At 31.6% G+C, this 26,506-nt stretch overlaps 1 protein-coding gene and 1 long non-coding RNA gene across 3 annotated transcripts; both read left to right on the forward strand.

The window, feature by feature from the left end:
• The first annotated feature begins 1,393 nt into the window (after positions 1 to 1,393).
• On the forward strand, positions 1,394 to 22,709 carry LOC111620814 (TBCC domain-containing protein 1-like). Its single transcript, XM_023362808.1, has 7 exons — positions 1,394 to 1,502; positions 1,574 to 1,682; positions 4,265 to 4,304; positions 4,392 to 4,467; positions 16,222 to 16,300; positions 16,380 to 16,446; positions 22,545 to 22,709. Exons 1-7 carry the CDS (start codon positions 1,394 to 1,396, stop codon positions 22,674 to 22,676), a joined length of 612 nt encoding a protein of 203 aa, XP_023218576.1. The 3' UTR covers positions 22,677 to 22,709.
• On the forward strand, positions 10,408 to 15,335 carry LOC111620841. 2 transcript variants are annotated; one of them, XR_002755964.1, is made up of 4 exons: positions 10,408 to 10,503; positions 10,740 to 10,801; positions 10,907 to 10,969; positions 15,258 to 15,335. It is a non-coding gene; the product is annotated as an uncharacterized LOC111620841 (long non-coding RNA). The 2 variants fall into 2 exon arrangements; XR_002755963.1 differs by lacking the exon at positions 10,408 to 10,503 and having other exon boundaries at positions 10,668 to 10,801.
• Positions 22,710 to 26,506: the final 3,797 nt, after the last annotated feature.

Consider the following 26,506-nt stretch of genomic DNA (forward strand, 5'->3'; position numbering starts at 1 on the left):
TTGCAAGTTTGAAAAAGATGTCCGAATTACTCGTAATTAATGTATATTAATGAACATCAGCTATTTTAATATACATTAGAATCCAATTATCCGAGCCAGATTAACCGAGATTCTGCATCATCCGAGGCAAACCTACAAGTGAATACATTACTTTTCTTATATTGTAATTCATAAAAATGTTTAAAAGATAACAAGTATTACAAAATTATCTATTTCTGTTACTTTTTATCATTTAACTTCAATATGAGACAAACCATTCATGTTGAAATGCAACTACAATAATACTGTACATATTTTTATTATTTAAACTATTGTACAGTACAGTACATATCAGCTGTATAATAAATTATGTGAAAATTGTTGTTCTTATATATGATTGAATTCACTAAAGTAAATGAGACTTAAAAATGAAATACCATATAAATTACAAAATATAAATCTTTTATATTTTGTAATTTTTAATACAGTAGTTTTATCCTAGGTAGCATCGGCCCACAACCTCTGATAATCGGAATTCTATTGTACCGTACAGTACATAACAATTTCGCTGAAAATTTTACATATTTCTCTGGAAAAGAATAATCTATTCACAAGAATCAATGACTTAATATGACATAATAATATCACATTCATTTAAATTAAGTCTACACGTCTATGCTTGCACAATTAAGTTAAATTAGCTAATTGCAACTTCACATATCCATTAGATATTTAATAGAACCACATAATTTCGAATCTATTTAAAATATTCAATAATAAATCACTACAATCTAATCATATAAATTATTTAGAATTTTAAAGGAATTATTGTGGTCTACAAACAAAATAGTATTTTGAAAAATTGAAATTGTTACAAGTAACAGGTAGGTCTGAATATCAGATAAACAGTATTAGATAACAAGTAGGCTAAATTGTACAATAATAAAAGATCAGTGGCATTATGATTTCAAAATATAAACAAAATGAACAATTTACATTAAGATAAGGAAAATATCACTGTAGATTAGTATGAAATAAGAGTATAATAATCTTACGAAACATTAAGTATATAGGTCTTAAGTTAGTTTGATTAATAAATAAATGTCTACGATTTATTTACAGAAATTTTTGCGAATACAAATATAAAATAAACACATAAAAGAGGAATAGTTTGCTGGCCATTGCATACTAAAAGCATAAATGAAATCATATATTAAATATAATATATTAATTTCAAATAGTTACAATAGTTATGCTGATGTAATTTACTGTGACAAGTATATTTTCTCTTGCTTTTCTATTTGTGCAGATACTCATTTATCTCTGTCTGTTTATCTATCTTCCCATCTTTTCTCTTATCGTTAAATATGAAATTCCTATGGACAATCTAAATCATTATTAGACTATCTATAACATGTATCAATGCAAATATTTTGAAAATTATTTTTTGGTTCATCTAAGAAAAGTTGACGAACGTATCGAATGGGATCGACAGTTTTCGGATGTGACGGAAAAGGATGTTGGCAAGTTATCTCAAAGTCGGTTTTTATTTGTTGTTTTTACATTTTAAACACTTTACAATAATTAATTTCAGAGGAAATAAAATCTAAAGTGGAAGTATGTTCTCTTCGTTTTGTCTTGATGTTGTATCTTCAAAACATACATAAAACCAGTTTATGTTCTAATATTGTTATGCAGGAAGAATATCCTTTAAAAAATTAGTTTTTAAATTTTTAATTATTAATTTTTAATAATTGATTACAAATGATGTTTATGACTATTTAATTTTATTTTTACAAATTAAAAGTAATTACATATATGTGAGACTAATCAGGGGTAGGATGTTTACGAGTTCTTGACTCTCCTACCTCTTACTCAATTCAAGACCTTGAGGTCCGGTCTCACTTGTCTAAAGGATGGGCTCTTTTGAGCGGAAGGGTTTTAACGTTAAGGATTGATAAATCCTTATTTCACGTCAGGATCTGACACCAATCTATCATTTCCATCGCGGATAGATACGCGGTTGACTGGAGGAGGAATTATTACGACTGATCGCGTGCATGACTTTGGGTTCAATAGGGAGTGGATAATGTCGGAAGAAACGCACACCAATCCAAGTTCGTTAACAAAATACCCGTTTATTATTATACATTTTTACATAGTTAATTATTGAAAGAGTCGAGGATACAAATCCCTCTCAGGGGTTCAATCTGTAGTCCATAAAGTAGTGGGCAAAATATAAATTAGTCGCGACCCTAACCGCAAGTTTGGAATATTTGAGAGAGAGCTTACATATCATCGCAAGTAGAATAAATACCTCTAGTTATAACGTGGAGGTAGGTTCTTGTTCTCCTGGATTCGTAATATAGTCTAAAGTTCAAAATCCAAGTTCAAGTCGTAATCAAAGTCAGAATTGTAAAGTCTATTGAAGACGGTGGTGACGAGAGGCAGGTAATCCACAAACACACCGTATAGAAAATAACTTTTTCCCCCTTGTGTCATCATCGCACTTTCCTTTTATATGGGGGCTATGTTTTCAATATTTCCCCATGTACTGTACATCACAGGTGATGATCTTCGTTGACCAATGGTGGGCGAAGTGACAAAATTATGACACAACAATTAACTCATCTTCTACAGGGAAGTATTTTCGTGGGAACGGAGTTTTTATGAGAAAATTTGTCGGTTGTTTTTCCCTTTCTGTGTTAACCCTAACTTTAAAAAAATTGGTTTGGTTTTGAAACAAAACGGTAAATGAATGAACAAAATGAATATAACTATTCTAATCTCAGCCTTCTTAAATCCTGGCCCTCACATATATCTCTACAGTTTTAAATATAGATAGTGGAAATGTGGGTTCAAACACAGTTCCAATCCCATAGCTTATTGTGGATAGTATAGGCCATAATGTCATTTTATGTCCAATAACCATAAGCCACAACAGACTCTGTTGCAGATTAGACTTGATTGTTATGGACTTGCTGTATAGCGTAATATGTTTGAAGAATGCCACCGTAGTTTCTATAGTAATGTTCACTCAGTTCTACAAAGCACTGCAATTATTACAAACAAATTAACGTTTGAATTTGTAATAACCTGCAAATGACAATTTGCAGGTTATTACAAATTCCAGCTCAGTAAGCCAATAGTGAAATATAGCATCAACCTGCAAATTGTCATTTGCAGGTTGATGCTATATTTCACTATTGGCTTACTGAGCTGAGCTTTATCACAAGTGTTACAATGAAAGAGTCAAGGACTTTGCTATAGTTGCTACATACTTGTCTCGGCATTCAGATATTTATCCTATTGCTGCATAAGTGTACGATAACATTATTGCTTGGACAAGTGATTTCTGTAAAGCTAACACTGTCCGATGTAATACATTTATCTTTTAGGAACTGTTTTAGACATCCAAAAATATAATAGTTACAGAGGAAGTTACAATCAGGGTTGCTTTAGGTAGCATATCAAAATTGTAAACACTGGCAAAGATTTCCCAGTGAAAGTGACACAATGCTTATATGCAAAGATTGGTAATATAGTTGTGTTATCATGTCATAAAACAGCATGACAATGTCTGAGTATAGTCAAGTATCATATCTGAGCAAAAAGTTTTGACTGGCTTAGTGTTTCTTTTTATTTTATTTGATCAGAAATTTGCTTTTTGCATTTATTTTGACATATCTAAGTCATACCTAGTATCAAAAAATGATTTATTTCACTCTCCAACTTTGTTACTACAACATTTAACTACCTGCTATACAGTACTTATTTTACTAACAATGGCAGCATCACAATGTGTGATGCTACAACAGCATCATTTTATAATCCATTTTTAATCATGTAAAACACATTAGTAAACACAAGAAATTGGTCAATTTTTTTTCAAGTTTATCTGTCTTTTTCTTCTTGATCTTTCTTCAATCTATATAGTCATTTTCTCTCTCTACTGTCCAGATGAAGTAGTTGTCTTATAGCTGGCCTTGCTGCTGCCATTATTAATACTGACCTTACTCCTTTTATATGTACGTGTACTTGGGACCTCCAGGATTATCACAATAAAATTAACAACAGCATCCATCCTTCCTTATTACATCTCTGACCAGAGTACTAGCACAACTCTACCTTGCTTAAAGGTCTGATAAGAACAGCAATGTTCAGAAAGGACTAATCATCATCTAAGTTTAATTATCAAATGTCAGTTTAATATCTTTTTTTTCTTAAAATTCATAATTCAAAGTAGTTCAAATGTTCTATAATTATTCTTTTACGAACAATATAAATGGCCGTCGCAATTCAAACAATCTCGCCACAAGAGACAGGTAATGCATAAAAAAGTATTTTTATTTTATTTCATATATAATATCTTGAATTAATTACTTGATTTTCGTTTTTTGTTTTACAAATAGGATCACATGGAACAAAAGCAATTAATGTTTGTTCGAACAAATCTGGAAGAAATAATAGGATTATTGACGGATGAAGGTAAGATCTGAAAATTGTTATTAAATGTAGCTGAATGTTTTGAATTAAATATTTAAATTCGTAGAGAAATTGAAAATCTTAAGATCAACTATTTGTATTTTAATTTAATACGTAAAGTATGCAAATAAAAACTTCACAAAATCTTTGTAATTTCCTCTTATTATTGGCTGGATAAAGAAAAATAAAAATAAATAAGCAGTAAGATCTTTAAACCATGCAATGATTTGTCTTTGTTTGTATAATCAATAACTTCCTCCTATATATTAATTTAATAGATCCAGCATCTCCAACCTTGTAGTTAGTTTTCTCTGGCAGTTTTATCAACATTTTCACTAGTTCAGAACATATAAACTTTGAAAAGGTCAAGTAGAATTAACGGACCATGCTGTAAACAAGTTTGTAAAAAGAAAGGAATTTCTCTTAAATTTTTTACAAAACTGCCAGAAGAGAATTTTAAGTATTAAGAAGTTTGCTTAGGAGATATGAGCTTTGTGAACAAACCTTTTCAAAAATAAAATATATAAAATCAAAATAGTGAGCATTGCCATAAAAACAAATGTTTCTAAAGATTTTAGTGCTGGGTGCCACAAAATTTATCCCAGTTTTGATGAAATTCTTTTGAAAAAGTTACGGATTTTGCATCGATTTATGTCTGTTGTTATTCAGAAATAAAAAAAGGATCTTAATGTTTGGTTCTATTTTTCATGTGCGGCCCTCGGGCTTGTCTTTTACAGCTCACGTGACTCTTCTCAAAAAATGGTTGGAGACCCTGTATTACATGAAAGTTTAATTAAACCATATGATACCAGTGACATTCAAGATGTCTTCATTTAGTTATTTCAAAGTACTGAGAAATTTCTACATCAGATGTCTATTGTCCCAAGATTCTATCTCCAAAATCTGAAAATTGAGTTGTGCAAGTGGAATATTTCATGTATTGATACCACCTAATATCTAGCATGAAAAACATTCTGTAATAATAAAGAACATTTTTCTCACAAGATATTGGGCAGTATCGATAAATGGTACTACTAGATAGGATGCCACATGTGCAGCTTAATTTTCAATTTTTTGGAGATAGAGCCCTTTGCCTTAAGGCAGTAGATGTGATCTATTGATATTACATAATCGTTAAAGGTGCTTTTAATTATATTAGATCTTAAAGTTGACGACACATTTCTGACAACTTGAGAAGCAAGAATTAGAGCATTTAATTCTCAGAGTTTTAAATTTTAACTTAAACTTTGATTATATTTTCGAATTCTACAAAAAGAGCATTATTTTTTTGCTCAATGTATTTCTGCATAAACACAAGCATGCTGTTTTACATATAAGATCGTGCTTTAAAAATGAACAAAAATTGCTCTTAAGGTGGCACTACACATTCAGTATTTACCAAATGCCAAGCAAATATTTGGCCAGTAACAAGTAGTGTGCATGATTTAGACCAGTGGTTCCCAAAGTGTGTGCCACAGTGCCGTAGGGAGCCACAGCTTTTTCATGGGTGCCATGAAATATTATAAAACTTTCATAATTTTACTTCTATTTTCAATTCAGTGTGATAAGATGTGACATTTAGCAGACCTAGTGAAATGATTAACTGAGTAATAACTGTTTGCAGAAGCCTCTACAAATGTTTACCAAATGGTTTCTTAATTGTTTTAGTAGTTTTTCAAACTTTCTTGGTATTTTGTGTTTGTATATAAATAGCTGTCAGTTTCATGCAATTTCAGTGTTCAATTAATTTTTGGAGATTGTATCAACTGAATATTGTAATTAAGTCAAGTGAAGTTTTTGAAGTATTTCTTCTCATATGTATTTTTAAAAATGGATCAGTTTTACTAAACAGTAATAAGTATTTTGAGAATGAAAGTAAAAAGATCACGTCGTCAACTAGTGGCAAGAGTGTGAAGAAGCATAAGTTTCGAAAATATGGTGACAGTTATTTGGACTTTGGTTTTACGTCGACAGAAGTCAATGGAGAAGAGAGGCCAGTTATGAAAGTTTTGGCACCAGAGTGCATGCTACCAAGTAAGTTGAAATGCCATTTTAAAACTAATCAACGTAGCATGGTTATTAAATCTCATGACTACTTTACTAGGAAGTTAAGAGTTAAATCAAGAAAAAGATAGTTTTTATAAGCAGGCGTTAATACCAAGCAATGTTTTGCTAGCATTTTGTAGCAATTCATCTTGCAATTCTATGTGCCATCTTGTAAGTTGGCACTTAGAAATGCAAAATGTAAGAAGCCTCATACCATTGCAGAAAGACTCATTCTACTGGCTGCAGTAGATATGGTGAACATGATAATTGGTGAGTCTGCTGGAAAGCAACTTTCAAAAGTGCCTTTGTCCAATAACGCTATTAGTCGAAGCACATAGCTATTAGCACATAGAGGAGGACTTTAACGATCAGTTAATTGAAAAAATAAAAGGAAAGGAATTTAGATTGCTGCTGGATGAAGATAGAAAATAATAATGGTGCTCACTTGATTTGCTATGTACTGTTTACAAATAGTAATAACATTATAGAAGATCTTCTCTTTTGTAAAAGTATCACTTGTGGTGCTAAAGCTCAAGATTTGTTTGAGATCCTTGATATTTTTATATCTGAAAATAATTTAGAGTGGACCAAATGCATTGGTATCTGTACTGATTGTGCTCATTCTATGCCTGGGTGTTATGGAGGATTGCAAGCATTTATTTGAAGCAAAGCCCCTGACGCACTGTGGACCCATTGCGTTATTCACAGGGAAGCACTTGCATCAAAATATCTGAGTCCTACATTGATCCACTCCTTAGAATATGTAGTGAATGTGTTAAACTTTATAAATACTCGGTCAGTGAAGGCAAGATTTTTAAAAAAACTATGTGCTATGGGATCAGAGCACACATCTTTGTTGTAATACAGCACTTTGCGATGGCTCTCTCGTGGTAATGTTTTGTCCCATATGTTTGAACTGCAACAGGAAATTTATATTTTTCTAAAGAAGATCACAACTATGCTGAAAATTTTGTGAATGAAGACTTTTTGGTAAACTAGCATACTTATGTGATCTTTTTGAAAAGCTGAATGCTCTGAATCTCTCCCTGCAGGGAAACAACATGCACCTTTTAAAGTCGATTTAGAAAATTTTAGTTTTTACAAAAAAAAAATTAAAACTATGGAAAAGAAGAATAAATGAAGATGGAGGAAAAGAATGGTTCTTCTTGTTGCAACAGTTTTTAACCTCTGATGAAGTTGATTTCTCTCGAGGTATGAAATCTATTTTTAAAGAACATTTATCACAGCCTATCCACCTGATTTGAGAAATATTTTCAAAATTATAATATCGATAAATTTGCATAGATTCAAGATCCATTTAATGTCAGTGCTCCATCTGAATTTATTACTGCAGAAGAAAATGTATTGAGTTGTCTTGCAACAATACATTGAAACAAAATTTATCAACATGGGATTAACTGAATTTTGGATATTGGTAAAAGATGTGGCAAAGCTCAGAGAATTTTAATTCAATTTGCAATTTTTTATTTGTGCAAAGTTGAGTTTTCGGCTGTCGCTATGATAAAAACTATCTCACAAAAATCCTATGCGAGGAGGAAATGAGGGTGGTTGTATCCAATTTGACTCCAAAATTTGAGAAAATGTGTGGTGATCAACAGGCTCATCCATCCCACTAATTATAATTATTTGAATTTGTTCAATTACATTTTTTGTTATCTTAAATACATGTTTTATTTATTTTTACTTAACGTCCAAACTCTTTAATTAAAAAAATTATTGGCTATTTCACTATTTTGAAAATTGTACTTGTTAGGATTTGATATAAGATGCCTTGGGAAAACCTGGATTTAGCAAGGGCACCTCGAATTGAAAAAGTTTGGGAACCACTGATTTAGACTAATTGCGACTAATATTTGGTATTTGCNAGTCGGAGTTGGAGTCGGTAGATTTTTACGCGACTCCACAGCCCTGATGCAAACTGAAAAATCATTTAGCCTACTGGTAGCCAAGTGGATAAAACCACAAACATTGGTTGCAGGTTTGCGTCTAAAAATCGACTGGCCGCACGGGGTTTTCTGGATTTTCTTCACAAGTCTAACAACTAAATAGGACCAGCTTCTTGTTGAAAGTCCTTCTGGGAAGCACATCCTTTCCCTCGGCAGATTACCTCTTTACATCTTATTTTGAATTTTGCCAATAGAAATCAAACCTTTTTACCAGCAATAAGAGTTTAATGAATAAGTAGGGGAACCTAGGGTAGAATGGGGTAGCTAACGAAGAAGTTAAAATTATGTCAACAATAAAAGAAAAATAACAAAAATATTACATTATGTCCTTTATTTATTATATTAGGCACATAGTTATTTAAATTAGATTTTAAAAAAATCAATTTTGTATGAAAAATAAATCATTAAAAAAAAGCTTGCCCACATCCCGTTCAGCTCTGCACTCAGGGCAGAATGGGGTATGAGATTAGTGCTAAAATATTAGAAAAAAAATATTAGTCTTGTTGCTTACAAAACTCGCAAACCAGCATGGAATTGTCATTGTCTCTGTCAAAACCTGCACAAGACATATGAGCCCATTTTTTGCATGCAACACATGAACACCAACCCTCAATTGACTGCCAGTAAGCCTCAGTGCAGTAAAGGCAAGTCGTATCATTCTCTCTTTCCGGGTAATTGTCCTCTTGTTCTTTTTTACTAGACTGTTATTTTTTCCTTTTCCTTTACAGGAAATCATCCCATTGTGCCCTACCTGTTGAGCCCCAAAGCACATGCTTCTAAAAATCAAGTAGAGAAAAAAGTTTATGATTACTTTTTGCATTATTTTATTCTAAAAATACAAACAAACAAATCTTTAACTAGACTATATAAATTTGGCTAAATTATAAAATATACCATATACTTTCATTGTTTTAATGTTGATATACTTGTAATCTCATCAAAAAATCACGACGCAAGGTTTTATTGGTCAACGACAAAGTGGATCTCAGTAACCAAGTATTCACACTGACGTGTTGTCACAGTCTGAGTGTAGGACAGGGAGCGAACCAATTCCCTCACCTTTCTTTCACATGTAAATCGTCTTTCCCGTTCTGCCCCAGGTTCCCCTACTCTCAATCCTCATAGGATTTAAGAAAAGATTCCATTCTGAATTCTGTTATTGTAAGTTTGATCTTTGTGTAACCTGAAGATGATGCTACAAGGATTGAAAACAGTTGTTCATTAAGCACTTACTGCTGGTAAAATAGTTTGATTTCTCTTGCCAAATTGTCTGCTCCCTATATGGTAATTTTTCAACTCTTCTTCATATATATTTATTCTAAATTTGATAAAATATGAGTAAATTATATAAAGAAGCAATATTCCGTTCCATCTTCAACAGGTGTACTATCTGATCCCCACACTTCTTGATTTCAAATCAAGTAGTGCAGGATTTGAGTCGCGATTTGATAAGAACTGATGTGTTTGGCAGAGGCTAACTATTGTCGTAAAAATGTAAATGAGAATTTGTAAGGTTTCTAAACAATTCAGAATTTTAAATGAAAGAATATTTTCAATGTACAGAAATGAGAAAAATTACCATATTTCCTCAATTAAATTCTAGTCTTTGAATAGGAATAAACATGCTGTTAAAATTAAATCCTGAGTTAAAAAGCATGAAAAACATGTTGAAGTACTGCATTGTATAGGTCAAATTGTCTAGCATTGGACAACACTTCCTATTTCAAGGCTCACAGAAGTATTTTTGAATATTGGACAGGGCTTAGGAAAGTTACCTTAGAGTTCATAAGTCAAGAGCTTATCAACCGAAGGGTAATTTGAAAAACTCTGGTTCAAACTTGCCATCTCTTTTGTAGATGAGAATCAAGATCTCGATTCCTACAGCATTGAAGCAGACGCAAGTGATAATGTAATAACCAAATTGGAAGATGCTGAATTATGTTAACTATGTTAAAATGTTGTAGCCATAACCCATAAATAGTCAATAAATGGTTTTGATAGTTCAGAAAATATACAAGTAATTAAGGTATTTCTTTTATATTTACACACACATTTCCTGTTGCAAGGTAATAAATTCCAGGACTTCAAATAAACCCAAGGGATAGGGTTTATTTGAAGTCCTGGAATTTATTTATAGGTACAGTACATTTTAAAAATAAACCCACTGGGGTTTAATTGAAGAAGTACAGTAATTTATAGTTGCATTAAAATTCTATATTAATCTCCCTTCATATTTTTAATTCCATATGTAATTATTTCCAGTACTTAAAGAGAATCGTTTCGTATGCAAAGACGAAATCCGGTTCCAAGAACAATATTTTGAGGTAAAAGCATTTAAAATACGAAATTTCAAAAATAATTTGTAAAAGATATTTGTTACCTTTTAAACAAATAGGCAAATGCTTAATATTTTTGCATACAAATTTTAGCTATTCCGTATGGGAACATATTGCCTGTAATAAGTTTCGTCTTCATAAAGAAGTGGCTTGGCTGTAAGTAAGAGTTTTATAGTCTCAATGTAATATCTTATTTGTAATGCAATAATTTACAATTTAATTTGTTGTATTGTGTTTGTATTTTATTCTTTATTGGTTTCATATTGATTAATCAATTAAAGCAAAAATTATATATTACAATTATATAATTTTTCACTTTACAGATTAAATCCATGCAAATTTATTAGTATTTTTTAATAATGATGTGAAATATATAATTAAATTTTAAATAAAATATACAGAAAAACATCCAGTGTGTCTCATTGCACTTGTAATTGCATTACATTAGAAGTGTTTGCTCCTTCTGTTTAGTTTGTCAACGATATTTTTTGCCCTTCCAATGTTCGTAACTAGTAAATCTATGCGTAGTTTTGGCATTTATGCATAGCTTTTGATGCACTATAGTTTAAACAACCACTCACCATACCGGGATATAGTTAATCACATACTTTGAACCGATTACGGTGTGCAGATAAAGAAAACAAAAACAAACTTTCTTCAAACCATTGGGGAATCGTTACAAAACCTGATAAAGAACATGGAAGGAGTTCAAAAATGTTTGTTTTTTTTATCTGCACACCGTAATTGGTTTGAAGTACGTGATGATACAGTTTAGTTTTATCAAGTTTATTTAAAGTGTAATGCAACACAAGTAATTTTGAAACCCACCTTGCAAGACTGCAAGATGTCTTCTGGTCTTGCAATGACACTAGTCTTATGGCTCATCCTGCACTGTCTCCTTGACTAATGGTTGCAGCACTTTTTACTTCTTTTGATTTGAATCTGTGACTGTTCAGTAGAGCTTCAATTTGGTGAAGACACAAAAGTCTGAAAAAATAAGGTCTAGTGACTAAAAAAGCTATAGAAGTACAGGCGTCTGGTGTTTTGCCAGCTATTCATTAACTAGGAGAGCATGATGGATGCACCAGCATTGCCGCTAGAGAGACCAAGGCTTTCTACTATGAGGTGAGGCCATTTTTGTCTTACTGCATCATGATGGCAACCAAGAGTGTCAATATAGAACTCCTTGTTAATGTTTACCATCAAGAACAAATTTGACCTTTTTCCTTGGGAAAAAGAATGATAAGTTCCATGATTCCATATTTTTATGAGCCGTTCTCATTCATTATAAAATAAACAAAAATTAAATTTTCTACATAATTTTCACTTGTTGATTAAGATGTGAATTTCCTTTCTGTTTTAATTGAAAATCTTATGCCACTTCCATTACTAACTTTTCAATTACAGACCTTTTCTAATTAGTTCACCAAAAATATTGACAGTCTTATCCTAATAAAATCCATTATCAAATCTTTTTTTTTCTTTTGTATTGATAAGCTCTATAATGGCCTCTTTATTTCTAGACTTAATGCACCATCATCTGTCAGGGTAGAATCATGTAAGAACACGATTCCCGCCTTTCTATTTCTAAACTGATAACAGTCGTCATTGCGGAAAGTTGGTTAAAGAGTTTTGAATTTGGGCCACTGATTGGTCATCAGATCATCATACCACCAGCGGACCTCCAACAGAGCAGCTAATCACTCATTGGTCGAGGATCTCACCACTCTACAAATTTGCATAGTGTTACAGCCGATAACTGCTGATTGGTCGGCAGGGAATCACACCAAACGTTATTTGCATAGTGCTACAGCTCAGTAAGCACTGATTGGTCGCCCAACTCACTATCAATAGCTATAAAAGAATCAATGTCGAAGCGGGAGTTTTAAGTTTGGCTTCGGACTTCATGTTGGAAGTAAGTTTGGTTAGAAACTTCGGGTCTACATAAGTTTGCTTCGGAATGTCAGGATATACACTAAGTTTGCCATAAGTCTTCTGGTGTGCACCGGAGTTCGAGTTAAGTCAGGATTCATCTCGCAGTTTGTTCTTCAACTGCTGGAAGATTACTACTAGCCAACAACTTGTTGATTCGTTGTAAGGTGTCTTCTCGACGAACCTAGATCAGCATATTGAACTACCTGAACTTTGTTAATGTAATTGGCATACCGAGTTGGTTGCCAATTGTGTGAAACAACAAACTTTTTAAACTTCACTTCATCAGACATAAGACCAGTCTCAATATATCAATTTATTTGTAATAGTATGCACAGGTTGCTTTGGAAAATGTAAAAATATTGCCAAAATTTTGTCAGTTTAAATTTTTTTTGCCACTTTAAATTGTTTATCACCACCAGTTTTACTTTTAATGCAGGTGCTGGTAGCCTTATCAGTTTGGTGTCTGGAAAGTAAAAGTAACATGTTGAACTGTCAGTTACAAGGAGAGAGCCAGACATTTAAATCAGAGATTTGAACAAAACTTGGCAAGCTTGTAGCCTTAACCACAAACAGCTCCTAGACCACTTTTTAAAATGTATCCAAAAAAGTGGTCTCTGAAAATTTATTGCTTAACTTATAAGATTTTGAAAGTTTCATATCCAAGATTGGCATTAAAGGGCTTCTTATAATAAGCCAATTATGGATTCGCCAGCCCACAATGGGTCTCTGGGTAGTGAAGGGCAGGGGCCGACATATCTGGATGGACTGCCCCTGAAAAATTCCTGGCGATTTTTCAACCCATCCAGATTTGATCTAGAGTCCCCCAGAGTGGTAGGCTGCCACTTTGACCGCTTGGCCATCCAGGCACTGGAGCTAGTCGATGTAGATTCACTCTGTCTGAAGCTTAATAACTCCTGTGCTTTTTGTTAAAAATTTCTGAAATTTTGCAGGAAGGTTTGTGTATTAGAGGGATTGATGCTATTAAATTCAGGTGATTAAAGATCGAAGGGGTGGGGAGATGATGGGGGTCGTGTGTGTATATCCAGTAGAGTCAAATTAATGACTCATTATTAGCATTTACAATTTTTTTATAAAACCCATTCCTACTTTCAAAATTAAGCTTTTTGCCATTTTATAATAGTTAAAAATATATATTTTTTGAAAATAAAATATCATAACAGATGGTACCATATGCAGTTTTAAATGTTGCTGAGAAAGTTGAGCAACATTTGATCACAATGTTTAACACAGGTCATGAAATAAAGAAGCCATTATATAGCTCATCAATAAATTTTAAACTAGACAACAAGTGTATTACAGTGTTTTATTTTTATATAATGTTTTCGTAAGTTTCCCAACATGGAGCTAAGTTTAATGCTAATAAATATGATATGAATTTGAGATATAATATTAAATGGGGAATCCTGTGTCTCCAAAGGGCAAGTAGAAAATAGTAGTGACATGATTGCGACGTTATAAGAATAAGCATAGACCTAAACATTAATTTTAAAATAGAATACTGAAGAACGTTTCGGGTGGAGTATTAGTGAAACCTCTTCTACGTGACTTACAGAATTGTGTTAGTTCTCAAAATTTGAATGGTTGATTTTGACAAAACTTTTACATTTCCTTTTTAATTAAATTTTTGGATTCCTCATTGCAATTAATGGAAAATGGCAGTCTGCATTGTTTCAGAATTTGTTTTAGGGATACAGTGGAACCAAAATGACAATGTCCATGCTCCCTAATGTGATTGAATTTGCCTAATGGAATTTAGGGAGCAAAAGTAAAAAAAAACTTTTAAAAAGCATTGCGGGCACCTAACAGAAAATAGGTGCCAAAAACAAACAAAACATGCCTCTCCATGTCGGATGTGCAAGGATCACTTCTCTGTGTTGGCAAGTGCAAGGGTCAGTTCTCTATATCCAGCTAGTGCAAGGATTTCCTCTCCCATGGCTGAGAGATGTGAAGATCATCTCTTCCACACCCAGCAAGTGCATGGATATTGTCTGTCTTTCCTGATCCACCTGAATTCTATTGCAATACGACAGTCATGCAGTTTAAAATACAATGTTAAACTGAAACCCTAGCATGTAAAACAAAGTTTTGTCATATTTTATCCATCCTTTTTGTTTTTTTAATTCTTTCTGCCTTTGGGCACTAAGAGGGCTTATTTTTCATACCCATTATGGCTTTGGCCTTGCCCACAACGGAGACAGTCAAGTAGCGGAGAGACGGGGCCCAGCATATTCAAGATTCATAAAAAGCCCCACAAAAATTCCTCAAGTTTTCCACCCGGATTAAATCCCGGGTCCCCAGAGCAGTAGACTGCCTCGGCCGTAATTTTTCAACCTTGTTAAACCAAATTTGTTCACTTTGAATATTGTGCAAATCAAGGATTGGGTGTAGTATGTTAATTTTTATTTTCTGAGAAATATATTATATTAATAATTATCAAATATTTTCTATTTTCTTATTTATTAATAAAATCAATTTTTGTTATATTTAGATATTTTGAAAATTATTTTTTGGTTCATCTAAGAAAAGTTGACGAACGTATCGAATGGGATCGACAGTTTTCGGATGCNGATTCAAGATCCATTTAATGTCAGTGCTCCATCTGAATTTATTGCTGCAGAAGAAAATGTATTGAGTTGTCTTGCAACAATACATTGAAACAAAATTTATCAACATGGGATTAACTGAATTTTGGATATTGGTAAAAGATGTGGCAAAGCTCAGAGAATTTTAATTCAATTTGCAATTTCTTATTGGTGCAAAGTTGAGTTTTCGGCTGTCGCTATGATAAAAACTATCTCACAAAAATCCTATGCGAGGAGGAAATGAGGGTGGTTGTATCCAATTTGACTCCAAAATTTGAGAAAATGTGTGGTGATCAACAGGCTCATCCATCCCACTAATTATAATTATTTGAATTTGTTCAATTACATTTTTTGTTATCTTAAATACATGTTTTATTTATTTTTACTTAACGTCCAAACTCTTTAATTAAAAAAATTATTGGCTATTTCACTATTTTGAAAATTGTACTTGTTAGGATTTGATATAAGATGCCTTGGGAAAACCTGGATTTAGCAAGGGCACCTCGAATTGAAAAAGTTTGGGAACCACTGATTTAGACTAATTGCGACTAATATTTGGTATTTGCCATTTTCCGCTCCTTGTTGGTATATTGTGCCGAATCAAAAAGGACCAATAGGCAGCTCTACATGTTCCATATTAGCCAATTGCTGAATACCAAATGTACAAAGTCACCTTTACATGTGAGCATGCTCTTATGCACAAAAATATCTGTCACATACAATAAGAGATTAAGTTGGTATACAGTTAGTTAATAGTTGAATATATTTAAACAGATATAAACAATTAAAATGTATTACATTCATAAATACATACTGTTTAATAAACAAGTTATTTAAAACAAATGTTATTTTATATATTTTAAAAATTAGATAAGTTCACCGACGAAATATCAGAATGTGTGATAGAAGCATTAAGTTTCTTAATCGAAGGCTCATCAGATAAAAATCGGTGAGGAGTTATTTGTCTATCAAAATAGATATTTTTTTATATATTAATTAAAATATTTTCATTCTAAAATCATTTTTAGAACTGTAGCGACATTACACGATATAGTACGGATGGAAGAAAACAAAAAAGAAACGAGCTTTAAAATGGTAAGTATTTCCATTTAATTATTTACTACTAGAAAACATTTCTGTTTTAAAATCAAACTTAAATAAATTTTTCTATACCGAATATATTCATAGAAAAATTGCATATAAAATTTATTCAGTTACTGTATTTGCCATACAAAAAGTTATCGGCTTACCATCTCAAAGATCTCGCTTCAAATTTGATCTGGAGCATCTTGATTTCCTGAGACAGTATGGCGTCAGCACATCATTCTCCATTTCTAGGTTGTGCTAGTTGGATGCTTTCCATAAAAAGATCAATTGACGATGAATCAACTTGATAATATGATTGTGTATTATCTCAAACTAAAAATCTAATCAACTTGACTGAGATTGCAGGCTGCTTGGATACTTTTAAACTGTGTAATTCTCAATGAAGTTCCTGAGAGGTAAGCATAGACTCCAGAGAATATAACACATTAGATTGGGCACTTGACTTGGCATGTGGTTCTGGATTTAATTTCAAATCATGTGCTAGTTGAATATCGAAGATTGGTCCTATCATTAGTTTTTCTTCAGTTAAAGTCATATTCTTTCCGATGAAGTTTAAATCAAATTTTTCTTATTAAATGTATCTACTAGCTTATGGTAGTTATTTATATAAGGGTTTATCATGCCACTGAACATGAACACAAATTTCCTAAATTAATTTTCAGGACAAAAGGCATAAAACAATACAATAAATTTTTCTTACAGAAACTGTAAGTACAATTTGAACTCGATCTAATATGGGTTTGGGATCCAAAATTTTATCCTGTATTCTATTGAAGTAGCATGATGGAAAGAGATGTATCAGCAATGGACTGTCACAGAAAACTTTAGCATTAAATAGTTACGTTAAATGCAGTGCAATGGCAGTACACAGGATTGTTTGATAACACATATAAAAATTGTTGAAGTTCAAGATAAAAGGTACAAAATCAAACCGATTTGATTAAAGTTCCACAAAAAGTATATTGTGTGTATTGCTAAAATTGGAGTCCCTAACCTGTTACCAATTTGCAAGTAATACCACATTCTGTTAAATTCCAATGTATATAATAATAATCCAACATTTAGAGAAAGCATTAAATACTTTGTATTATAATTTAACTGTAGCTGTACATACATCAAAGACTTCTGAATCTTTTTGTCATCTTCTAAGATATTGACTCTTATCAGACCATATTCATCTTCATACAAAACTGATTTATATGTGAAATTAATTATGTATTAAGCTGAGTTAGTATGGCTATTTTATGTGATATGCATATGAGATCATTAAGGTATTGTAGACTGGGGTTACTTTGTGACAAGTAGGGTAACTTTAGGACAATCACTGTTTTGAATGAAATTAAATGCCACTGCCATTTCAATGGTATACAAACTGTTGTCATTGGTTCTAATACTCCTACTGTGCTGCCACATAATGTCAAGGCCCAGACGCTCTGTTTGTTTTCCTGCCTTTTGGGCAGCCATTTTTAGTTAGGTTACATTTTGTTTGATCAACACATGCTCCAGAAACTATCATTTGTTGAGAAAACTCTACAGTTTCTATTGAAAACAAAGATAAATATTTTGAAATAAATAACTATTATCTATTATAATCAAGTGTTTGATAATATTTTGAAATAATTATTTGGTTATAAAAAATACTTTATTGAAAAATCTAACATATAAGGGGCAACTTTGGGACTGTCACAAAGTCACCTAGTGAGCTTTAAGGAAGAAGGATACATCAGATGAGGACACTTCAAGTGATGACATGAACTTGGAAATGGTTCCTTATGCGGAGTCTGACGACAGTATGACATGGGTACCTGGGGAAATGGAAGATGAGCATCCTTTCACTCCTCTACAATCAATCGATGATAGATTACAATACAAGTTAAAATATTTATCTGAGGGAATGTTTGTTTTAATAAATTATGAAGGTGTTCTTTATCCTGGACTGATATTAAACCAGAAAAAATTTGGATATTCAATAAGGGCTATGGAGAAAAGTGGTTGTATTTGGAAATGGCCAAATAAGGACAACATCCTGGACTATACAGTAGATGTAGTGCAAGCCACCCAAAAAGATAAGTTGCCAGGATATTTATTGTGTAAAAGAACTAGTAAATTATCTATCCTGAACATTATGTACAATTTGGTTTAATTTTTTTCACCGCTAATATGATTGATATATATATAACAGTAAGACCCCACTTAATGCAGGGGACTATTTTTGATAAATAAATAAAGATTGGTGACAGTCTAACGTTGCGACAATCCTACTTTTATACTGTTAAAAAAAAAGAAAACACTTTGTCCTAAAGTTACCCCTATTTAAAGGGTAACTTTAGGACAAGAAAAAGGTGGAAGTATTATTAAACTCTTGACTTGGGAGTGAAAATATTGGTGAATTTCAAGAAAATAACATCATATTTACCTAACACAATGCAAAACGATTCGTAACAGTCATTTGATCAGAGGTGCAAAAAGTGCAAAAACCATACCAAAGTAACCCCAGTCTATGGTATATTATCTCTCAAATAAGTGTTTTAATTAATTATATTTCTCTGTTCCATTCTCTGGCTTTATGCTTATATGTATGTCTCTAAAACATTCATTCTTAATAATTATAAGTGATTGGGACAAAAGTTTTAAATTGATCTAATTCATTAATATTGATTTATATAAAAATAATAATATCTAGAAATTGCTGCAGATCACAGTTTTTTTTTTTTTGAAGTAATGTAAGGCTGATCCATGGCAGATTAGCTGGCAAGATTGAAAGATGGAAAATAATGCTCTGGTTTTGTATTACAATGAAAAATTGAGATGGTCTGAATCAAATTTGAATTGGAATTTTTCATGATTCAATCTGGCTAATCATGTAGATAACAGAGTAAATACTACATAAAGTTAAATATGTGACCGGAGAGTCGGCGCTAATAGGTGCCGACTCTCCGATAGTTCTAGTCAGGATTGACACAGATGCTGTGGCAGTTTGACTTAAAAGTAGGTTGCACGAACGATCACGTGTTGAGTGAACAGATTCGGGATGGCATGAGAGACAGCCCACCGGAAGTGACTCACACAAAGACCAGATCAATGGAACAACGTTTATTTGTAAAGATATAAAACATTATATTACAATACAAGAGTATTCCGAGTGGGATTAAAATAAGTAAATAAGTAATCTAATTTTGTGGCATTCCGAGAGAGAGAGTTTACAGTTGTTCGCAGGTTGATAAATACCTGAAGTAGAGGATGTACACGAGGTGATGATAGATTTGATGCAATTTTAGTCAACTTGTTGTCAGTTTGCAGTCTGTTATCGTTCTTGAAGGTTTGCAGAAAGGTCTGGATTGGGAAAGCCTAGAGCATGATAGTCAGGAGAAGTTCGCTTCACTGGTGTCGCTAGTTGAGGGTGAAATTAGATCCAGAAAATTTTTGCACAGGCACAGAAAAGGTGTTGTAGACGTTAATCCATGAGGAACAGGCGATGACTGCCTATTTCGGCCATCAATTTCGATATCCGTCTGTAATCGTTCGACCTAAAGGTCAAAAGATTGCGGGAGTGCGTCGTTTTCATCGTTGGGTAAGTGGATATTTTCTCAGGTAGCTGAGGACAACAATTGGTGAGCATGTATGACGTCGTTGTCGATTAAAATTGGTTCGTCGGAGTTAAATTAAAATGAGTTAAGGTTGGATTCTCACAAATACATAGAAATGTAAAATCATTTAATGCATAGACATAAGGCCGTAAGCCACTTCCAGATGTTGCTAAATTATCGGAGTCATACTTGTTAACTGTCCTACATTTTAACCTTTTCTCTAAAACCAACATGATTTTCTTTATTTCATTCCAGGATAAAATGAGATTATTATTCGGCACGGATGCTAGGGATGTCTTGTTTCTAATGACAGTGTCTACTGAGCTCCTTAATCCTGTTTTGGCTGTTTCAAGCCATTACATCTATATATTACTGATTGGGATTTTATAAATTCCAATTGTGTTTAGATGGTTTCTTTATGATTTATCAGCATTCCAAAAATTTATGGGCCAAACTGCTGTTATATTAAATGATTTTATATTGTTTATCTAATTTATTTATGTGGTCTTTTATGATTTTAATATGTAAATTCAGTCCTAGAAAATCCTGAATAGGAAAATTTTACTTTATTTCAAATTTAGCATAATTAAAATTAGAATTGCTACAAAATTAAGATATAAAATAGGCTTTAATAGTAAGTTTTTTCTTCAATCTTTTATAAGAAATAAGATTAACTGTTTCTTTATACAAGGGTTTTTCAGAAAGAAATACCTGTTTGCTCATAGATAACTTGAAAGCAACAGACATAAGTCAAGTATCCTTATTCACATGTTTGCTTTGCTCAAATAACTTATATGTTGATTGGGTGCATTGTAGAGTTGTAGGTCATTAAAATGGTGACAAAAATTAATAATCCTGTGGCATACAAAGCATACATTGTTATTTGGTCTCCAAATGCCAAAATTGTTTGTTTAATGAACATTCATCATTGCATGTTGTCTAAAGGCATTGTGCTCCTCCAGGACAATGATGTCTTCACACGGCTTGGAGACCACACACCCTCTTCAACACATCAGATGGGACATTTTGCACCATCCTGCTTACACTCCAGACTTGGTATCCAGTAATTATCACCTGTTGGGGAAATTAAAGGAATTTCTGGATAGAAAGTACTTCGTCAGTGCTGACAAGTCAAAAGGCAAAGTCACACGGCGGTTAAAGGCTTGGTGGCAGAAGTCTATGATGATGGCATTCAAAAAACTGGTCACAAGATATTTGCATTTAACACATTTTTCATTTAAGTTTGATGTTTCAACCAAAGGCCTATGGAAGTAAGTTGAAAATGTTTTTGGTTCAGTAAATACAGTAATACCCCGAACTTACGCGATAGGTGGGACCGAGCGATAACCGTGTAAGTCGGGGTATAATTTCGCAATTTGTTTAAAATCCAAATCGGATGTATGTAAGCTAATAAATGTTCTCGTTAATCTTATCTCATCTTTTGAATCAAAAGACGTTCATGGTTACAAGAAATCACCACATAGAGTCTCTCGAGTCTCCGTAGATATAACAAACACAGAAATAAATAACACAAAATAAATTGTAGCTATGTGTCGATTCCCTGTGACACGTCCGAACACATAAGCTGAACAATAGTGTGGGGGGAGTGAGTAACCAAGAGTTGCGTGGCACTCAAACAAAAGACGAATCGACGAGATTTGAAAATCGCGTAACTCCGGGTTCGCGTAAGTCGAGGTATTACTGTACTGTATATTGTGGGAGTGCACTGCTTCTTTCGTACTTCTCCAGTTTTGCCAAATTATTTCACAAGATATAACAATTGCTTAAACAATGGCAGTGATTATTTTGAAAAATGACTAAATTGATATTTGAAATACTTATTTTCCTTATTACATAAGTAGATTTCTTTTGTATTTATGGGCAAACAGATATTTCTTTCTGGGCAACCCAGTTCATATATTTAAATTATAATATGTCTAATATTAAACTAATAAAGTTGCTAAATACAGAGTTCCTACACACCTGGAAAGTCAGGGATTTTCATTAGTGTTTGGAAAAAGTGATGGAAAGTCAGGGAATTTGTCTCCTTAGCTACCTTGTTGATTTTGTTTGCTGAATATGGCTGATTAAGCATAGCCATCTGCAGATGGCAGGAAGTAATGCTGCAATCTTTAATAAGAAAATATACCAGAACTTATGAAGACTTCATATCTGAAAGTAAATTGCTTATTTTTTCATTACATTGAAGTTGTGGATTCTATCAAACGTTTTTCTATAGGATGTATGTACTGTAGTTTAATATGGCAGTCTTTGAAACATATCAATTATGCAAAAAGAGGGATAGATGTACTCAATATTCACAGTAAATAAAATGCTGTTTTATTATGTTGATATTCCACACTGTAAGAATTGTGAGGGTCAGGAAATTTGGATAAAGTTGGTCAGGGGAAAATCAGGGAATTCAAAACAAAAATTTGAGTAGGAATCCTGTAAATAAATTATCAGATTTGAATCTACAAATTGATCCTATACTTTCAGGAGTCCAGAACATTTGATTACAGAAAACTGATGAAGTGGATAAAAACTCATTTGGGTCCGAATCCTTTCAATATATGTACCGACGTCACTAGAGAGCGATGCTCGTCTTGGCCCAGAATTGGTAAGTTTTAATTAAAAATCTAAAATAGACTACACTACACTATTAATAGTTTAAGTTTTACAAGGCCCTAGACAAGCATGGACTTTTATGTTTTACATTATGTACTCATATTATAAGATCTAGTATTCTAAGTACTATATTCTGAATACTGGACTAAGGACCAAGCTTGTCAATATTCAGTCTTAGTCTAGTATTTCTATATGTGAAGTCTTAGGCAAAAATTTTGATTAATTATGTCTAAATTACTATTGAAGTATCTCAATACTTCCAGTGTGTTCAATATATTAAATATTATTTATTATTCTTAGAAGAATCTTTTTAACATTTTTGCCCTTTGGGCACTAAGAGGGCTTTTTTATCATGTCTGTCCTGGATTTAGCAAGCCCCATTCCTCACCATTCAGCCATCCTTATCAAGAGTTTCACCCAGGTGATGAGGAATGGGACTTGACATATTTGGTGTTGAACTTNCTGCAGAAGAAAATGTATTGAGTTGTCTTGCAACAATACATTGAAACAAAATTTATCAACATGGGATTAACTGAATTTTGGATATTGGTAAAAGATGTGGCAAAGCTCAGAGAATTTTAATTCAATTTGCAATTTTTTATTTGTGCAAAGTTGAGTTTTCGGCTGTCGCTATGATAAAAACTATCTCACAAAAATCCTATGCGAGGAGGAAATGAGGGTGGTTGTATCCAATTTGACTCCAAAATTTGAGAAAATGTGTGGTGATCAACAGGCTCATCCATCCCACTAATTATAATTATTTGAATTTGTTCAATTACATTTTTTGTTATCTTAAATACATGTTTTATTTATTTTTACTTAACGTCCAAACTCTTTAATTAAAAAAATTATTGGCTATTTCACTATTTTGAAAATTGTACTTGTTAGGATTTGATATAAGATGCCTTGGGAAAACCTGGATTTAGCAAGGGCACCTCGAATTGAAAAAGTTTGGGAACCACTGATTTAGACTAATTGCGACTAATATTTGGTATTTGCCATTTTCCGCTCCTTGTTGGTATATTGTGCCGAATCAAAAAGGACCAATAGGCAGCTCTACATGTTCCATATTAGCCAATTGCTGAATACCAAATGTACAAAGTCACCTTTACATGTGAGCATGCTCTTATGCACAAAAATATCTGTCACATACAATAAGAGATTAAGTTGGTATACAGTTAGTTAATAGTTGAATATATTTAAACAGATATAAACAATTAAAATGTATTACATTCATAAATACATACTGTTTAATAAACAAGTTATTTAAAACAAATGTTATTTTATATATTTTAAAAATTAGATAAGTTCACCGACGAAATATCAGAATGTGTGATAGAAGCATTAAGTTTCTTAATCGAAGGCTCATCAAATTAAAATATATGTTATTTTATATATTTTAGAGCTATTATTAACTAAATTTTCATCAATTTTAATTACATCAACAGCGGCGCGTTATAGCTTTATGGGGCCCAGGCAAATTTGAATTAGGAGGCCCTATGTAGTGTTGATTTCAAACAAAGATTTTTCTTTGGGAGGATTTTTGTGGGAAAATATTTTTATTTTATAAAAGATTGGTTTGGGCACCCTCTTGGTTGAGGCCCCAAGCAATTGCCCTTTTTTGCCTATAAGATAGCGTACCACTGTATATCAACGTTTCTTTATGCCAATTAACGATAAAACTTGTTAATTTATCCAACGTTTTCATTGCATTGAATGCATTTTCTTGCCTTACTTAAAGACTTTATAAGGAAAATGTTCTTAATTTTTATTAAATCAACGTTGAAATTTATCGTTTGATTCAACGTATTCATTGCATTAATATATAAAAAAAAAATCTGCATAGCTTAACTTGCTTCAAACGTGCTATTTATTCCGGAAATGTTATCCAGATATTTGAATTTAAAAGTTTAAGCAGACATTAAACACTTCCCAGTTTCTTAATTTGTATAATAAATCACATTATCTTATTAATTTTTCAAATTTTTAACCGTTAAATAATCGCCTGTTTTGTATACATAACTTGTTACATAATGTGTAATTTGTGGGAGAAAAGAAGAAAAATATCTTTAATATTTTCTTAGTTAATGAATAAATTGACAATTATATAAACATTAAAATAATAAAATATATATCTTTATAAGGACAATAATTTTTGTTAAAATAATAACATTTAAAAACTTATACACATTTATTGGTTTATTTAAAAATTTAAGTTTTGAAATTAGCCAATCATTTCGAAATAATCAATTTCAAAATTCAAAGAAGCGCTTATTGGTTAATTTTAAAATAACGTTAAAAAACCAATTAACCAATCATCCTGAAATGATCAATTTCAAAATTTAGAAGGCGCTTATTGGTTAATTTTTAAATTTCGTCGTAAAACAGTAGCTAATAGCTGTTTCTAAATTTATTTACTTAAATAATTCAACCAATCAACTTGTTTAATTTAAATATTATATTATAACTGTTAAAAGACTAATAAATTTTATTGGTTAATTTAAAATTTATAAACATTTTAAATGATTATATGTATTTAAATACTAACATTACTTGTAGTAAATTAATGTCAATAAAATTCAAACAAACAAGTAATAATTCTTTTTTCTTCTTTTTTTGTATTTTTTTTCCTTCTAGATTTGTTCAAAGAAAATGTATTTTCTTCTTTTTTTATTTTCCTTAAAAGAAAAAAAATCCGTCAAAGTAACTAGACATGTAATTAATCAAAAGAACAGTTAATATAGAAAAAAATTACGTAAGGTAATGTGACTATACACACTTAATTTCTATGATTGAAGAAATATTTACTAATGACATTCGTTCATTAATAATTCTTGAAAATATCTAAATTTTATGTCAATAAAATGTCATTAATGCATATAAAACATTAACCTGTTTTCCTTTGCAAATATATTAAAGAAGTTTCTGGTTGTCTCATCTAATTTTACCTGAAATGATGGTGAAGTACAGCATCAACGTTGGATTATTTTGTATAATTTGGTGTCGTAATCAAATTTACAATGTTTCTTTTCATCGTCGTTATTTATGTATATCGTTTCTTACGTCATTTTCCTAGCTTTTTTTTTAATTTTTCTCATATAATTTTTTTAGATTTTTGCTTAGTTTTATTAACATTTGTAGGTAAATTTTTTTACATGTTTAGTTAATTCTGTGAGTTATTTTTAAATTCTGAGTTAACAAAAAAACAGGATTATGATTCTACAATACGTGTAAATGTTTATATTATAAAATATATTTATAAATTTCTTCTAATAAGTAAAGAAAAGTTCTTATTTTTTATTTTTCTTCGCATTTTCTACATTTTTTACTTAATTTCTTTAAAGATCTCTTAGTACTTTTTTAAATTCTTATTCAGTTCGTATGTAAACTTAAAATTTTGCTGCCTAATTTTCAAATTGTAAATTAAATAAATGCGTGTTTATAACGCTACACAAAATACAGTAAAAAAAATACTTGAATATTTATCATAATAACTAAAGAATAATTACATTAAATTACTTTTAAAGTATTGTAAACAAAAGAATTAAAAGGCATTTTTCTTAATTACTTCATTAATTATAATACTAATTAGTTATAAACATTGTTACAATGAAATATAGGCTATAGAAATCAATAAAGTCTTATTTATTTATATAAAATAAATAAAATAATTTTAAACAGTTATTAAAATAATTTACAATGTTTATTTGTTTAAAAACCTTTCAAATTCCTTAATTTATGCAAATAATAAAATAGAAAAATCATAGAAACTGCCGACATCATGTACAGTACAAGAATAACGTATGGAAATTATATTTTATAATTAGAAAAAA

Source organism: Centruroides sculpturatus, unplaced genomic scaffold (genome assembly GCF_000671375.1).
Source record: "Centruroides sculpturatus isolate CEXI.00-Female unplaced genomic scaffold, Cexi_2.0 scaffold89, whole genome shotgun sequence".
Lineage (NCBI taxonomy): Eukaryota > Metazoa > Arthropoda > Arachnida > Scorpiones > Buthidae > Centruroides > Centruroides sculpturatus.

Coding starts and splice junctions, on each gene's coding strand:
- LOC111620814 (XM_023362808.1), top strand. CDS start 1,394: ATGTATCAATGCAAATATTTTGAAAATTATTTTTTGGTTCATCTAAGA. Junction 4,305..4,391: donor AATCTCGCCACAAGAGACAG/GTAATGCATAAA, acceptor TTTTACAAATAG/GATCACATGGAACAAAAGCA. Junction 4,468..16,221: donor AGGATTATTGACGGATGAAG/GTAAGATCTGAA, acceptor TTTAAAAATTAG/ATAAGTTCACCGACGAAATA.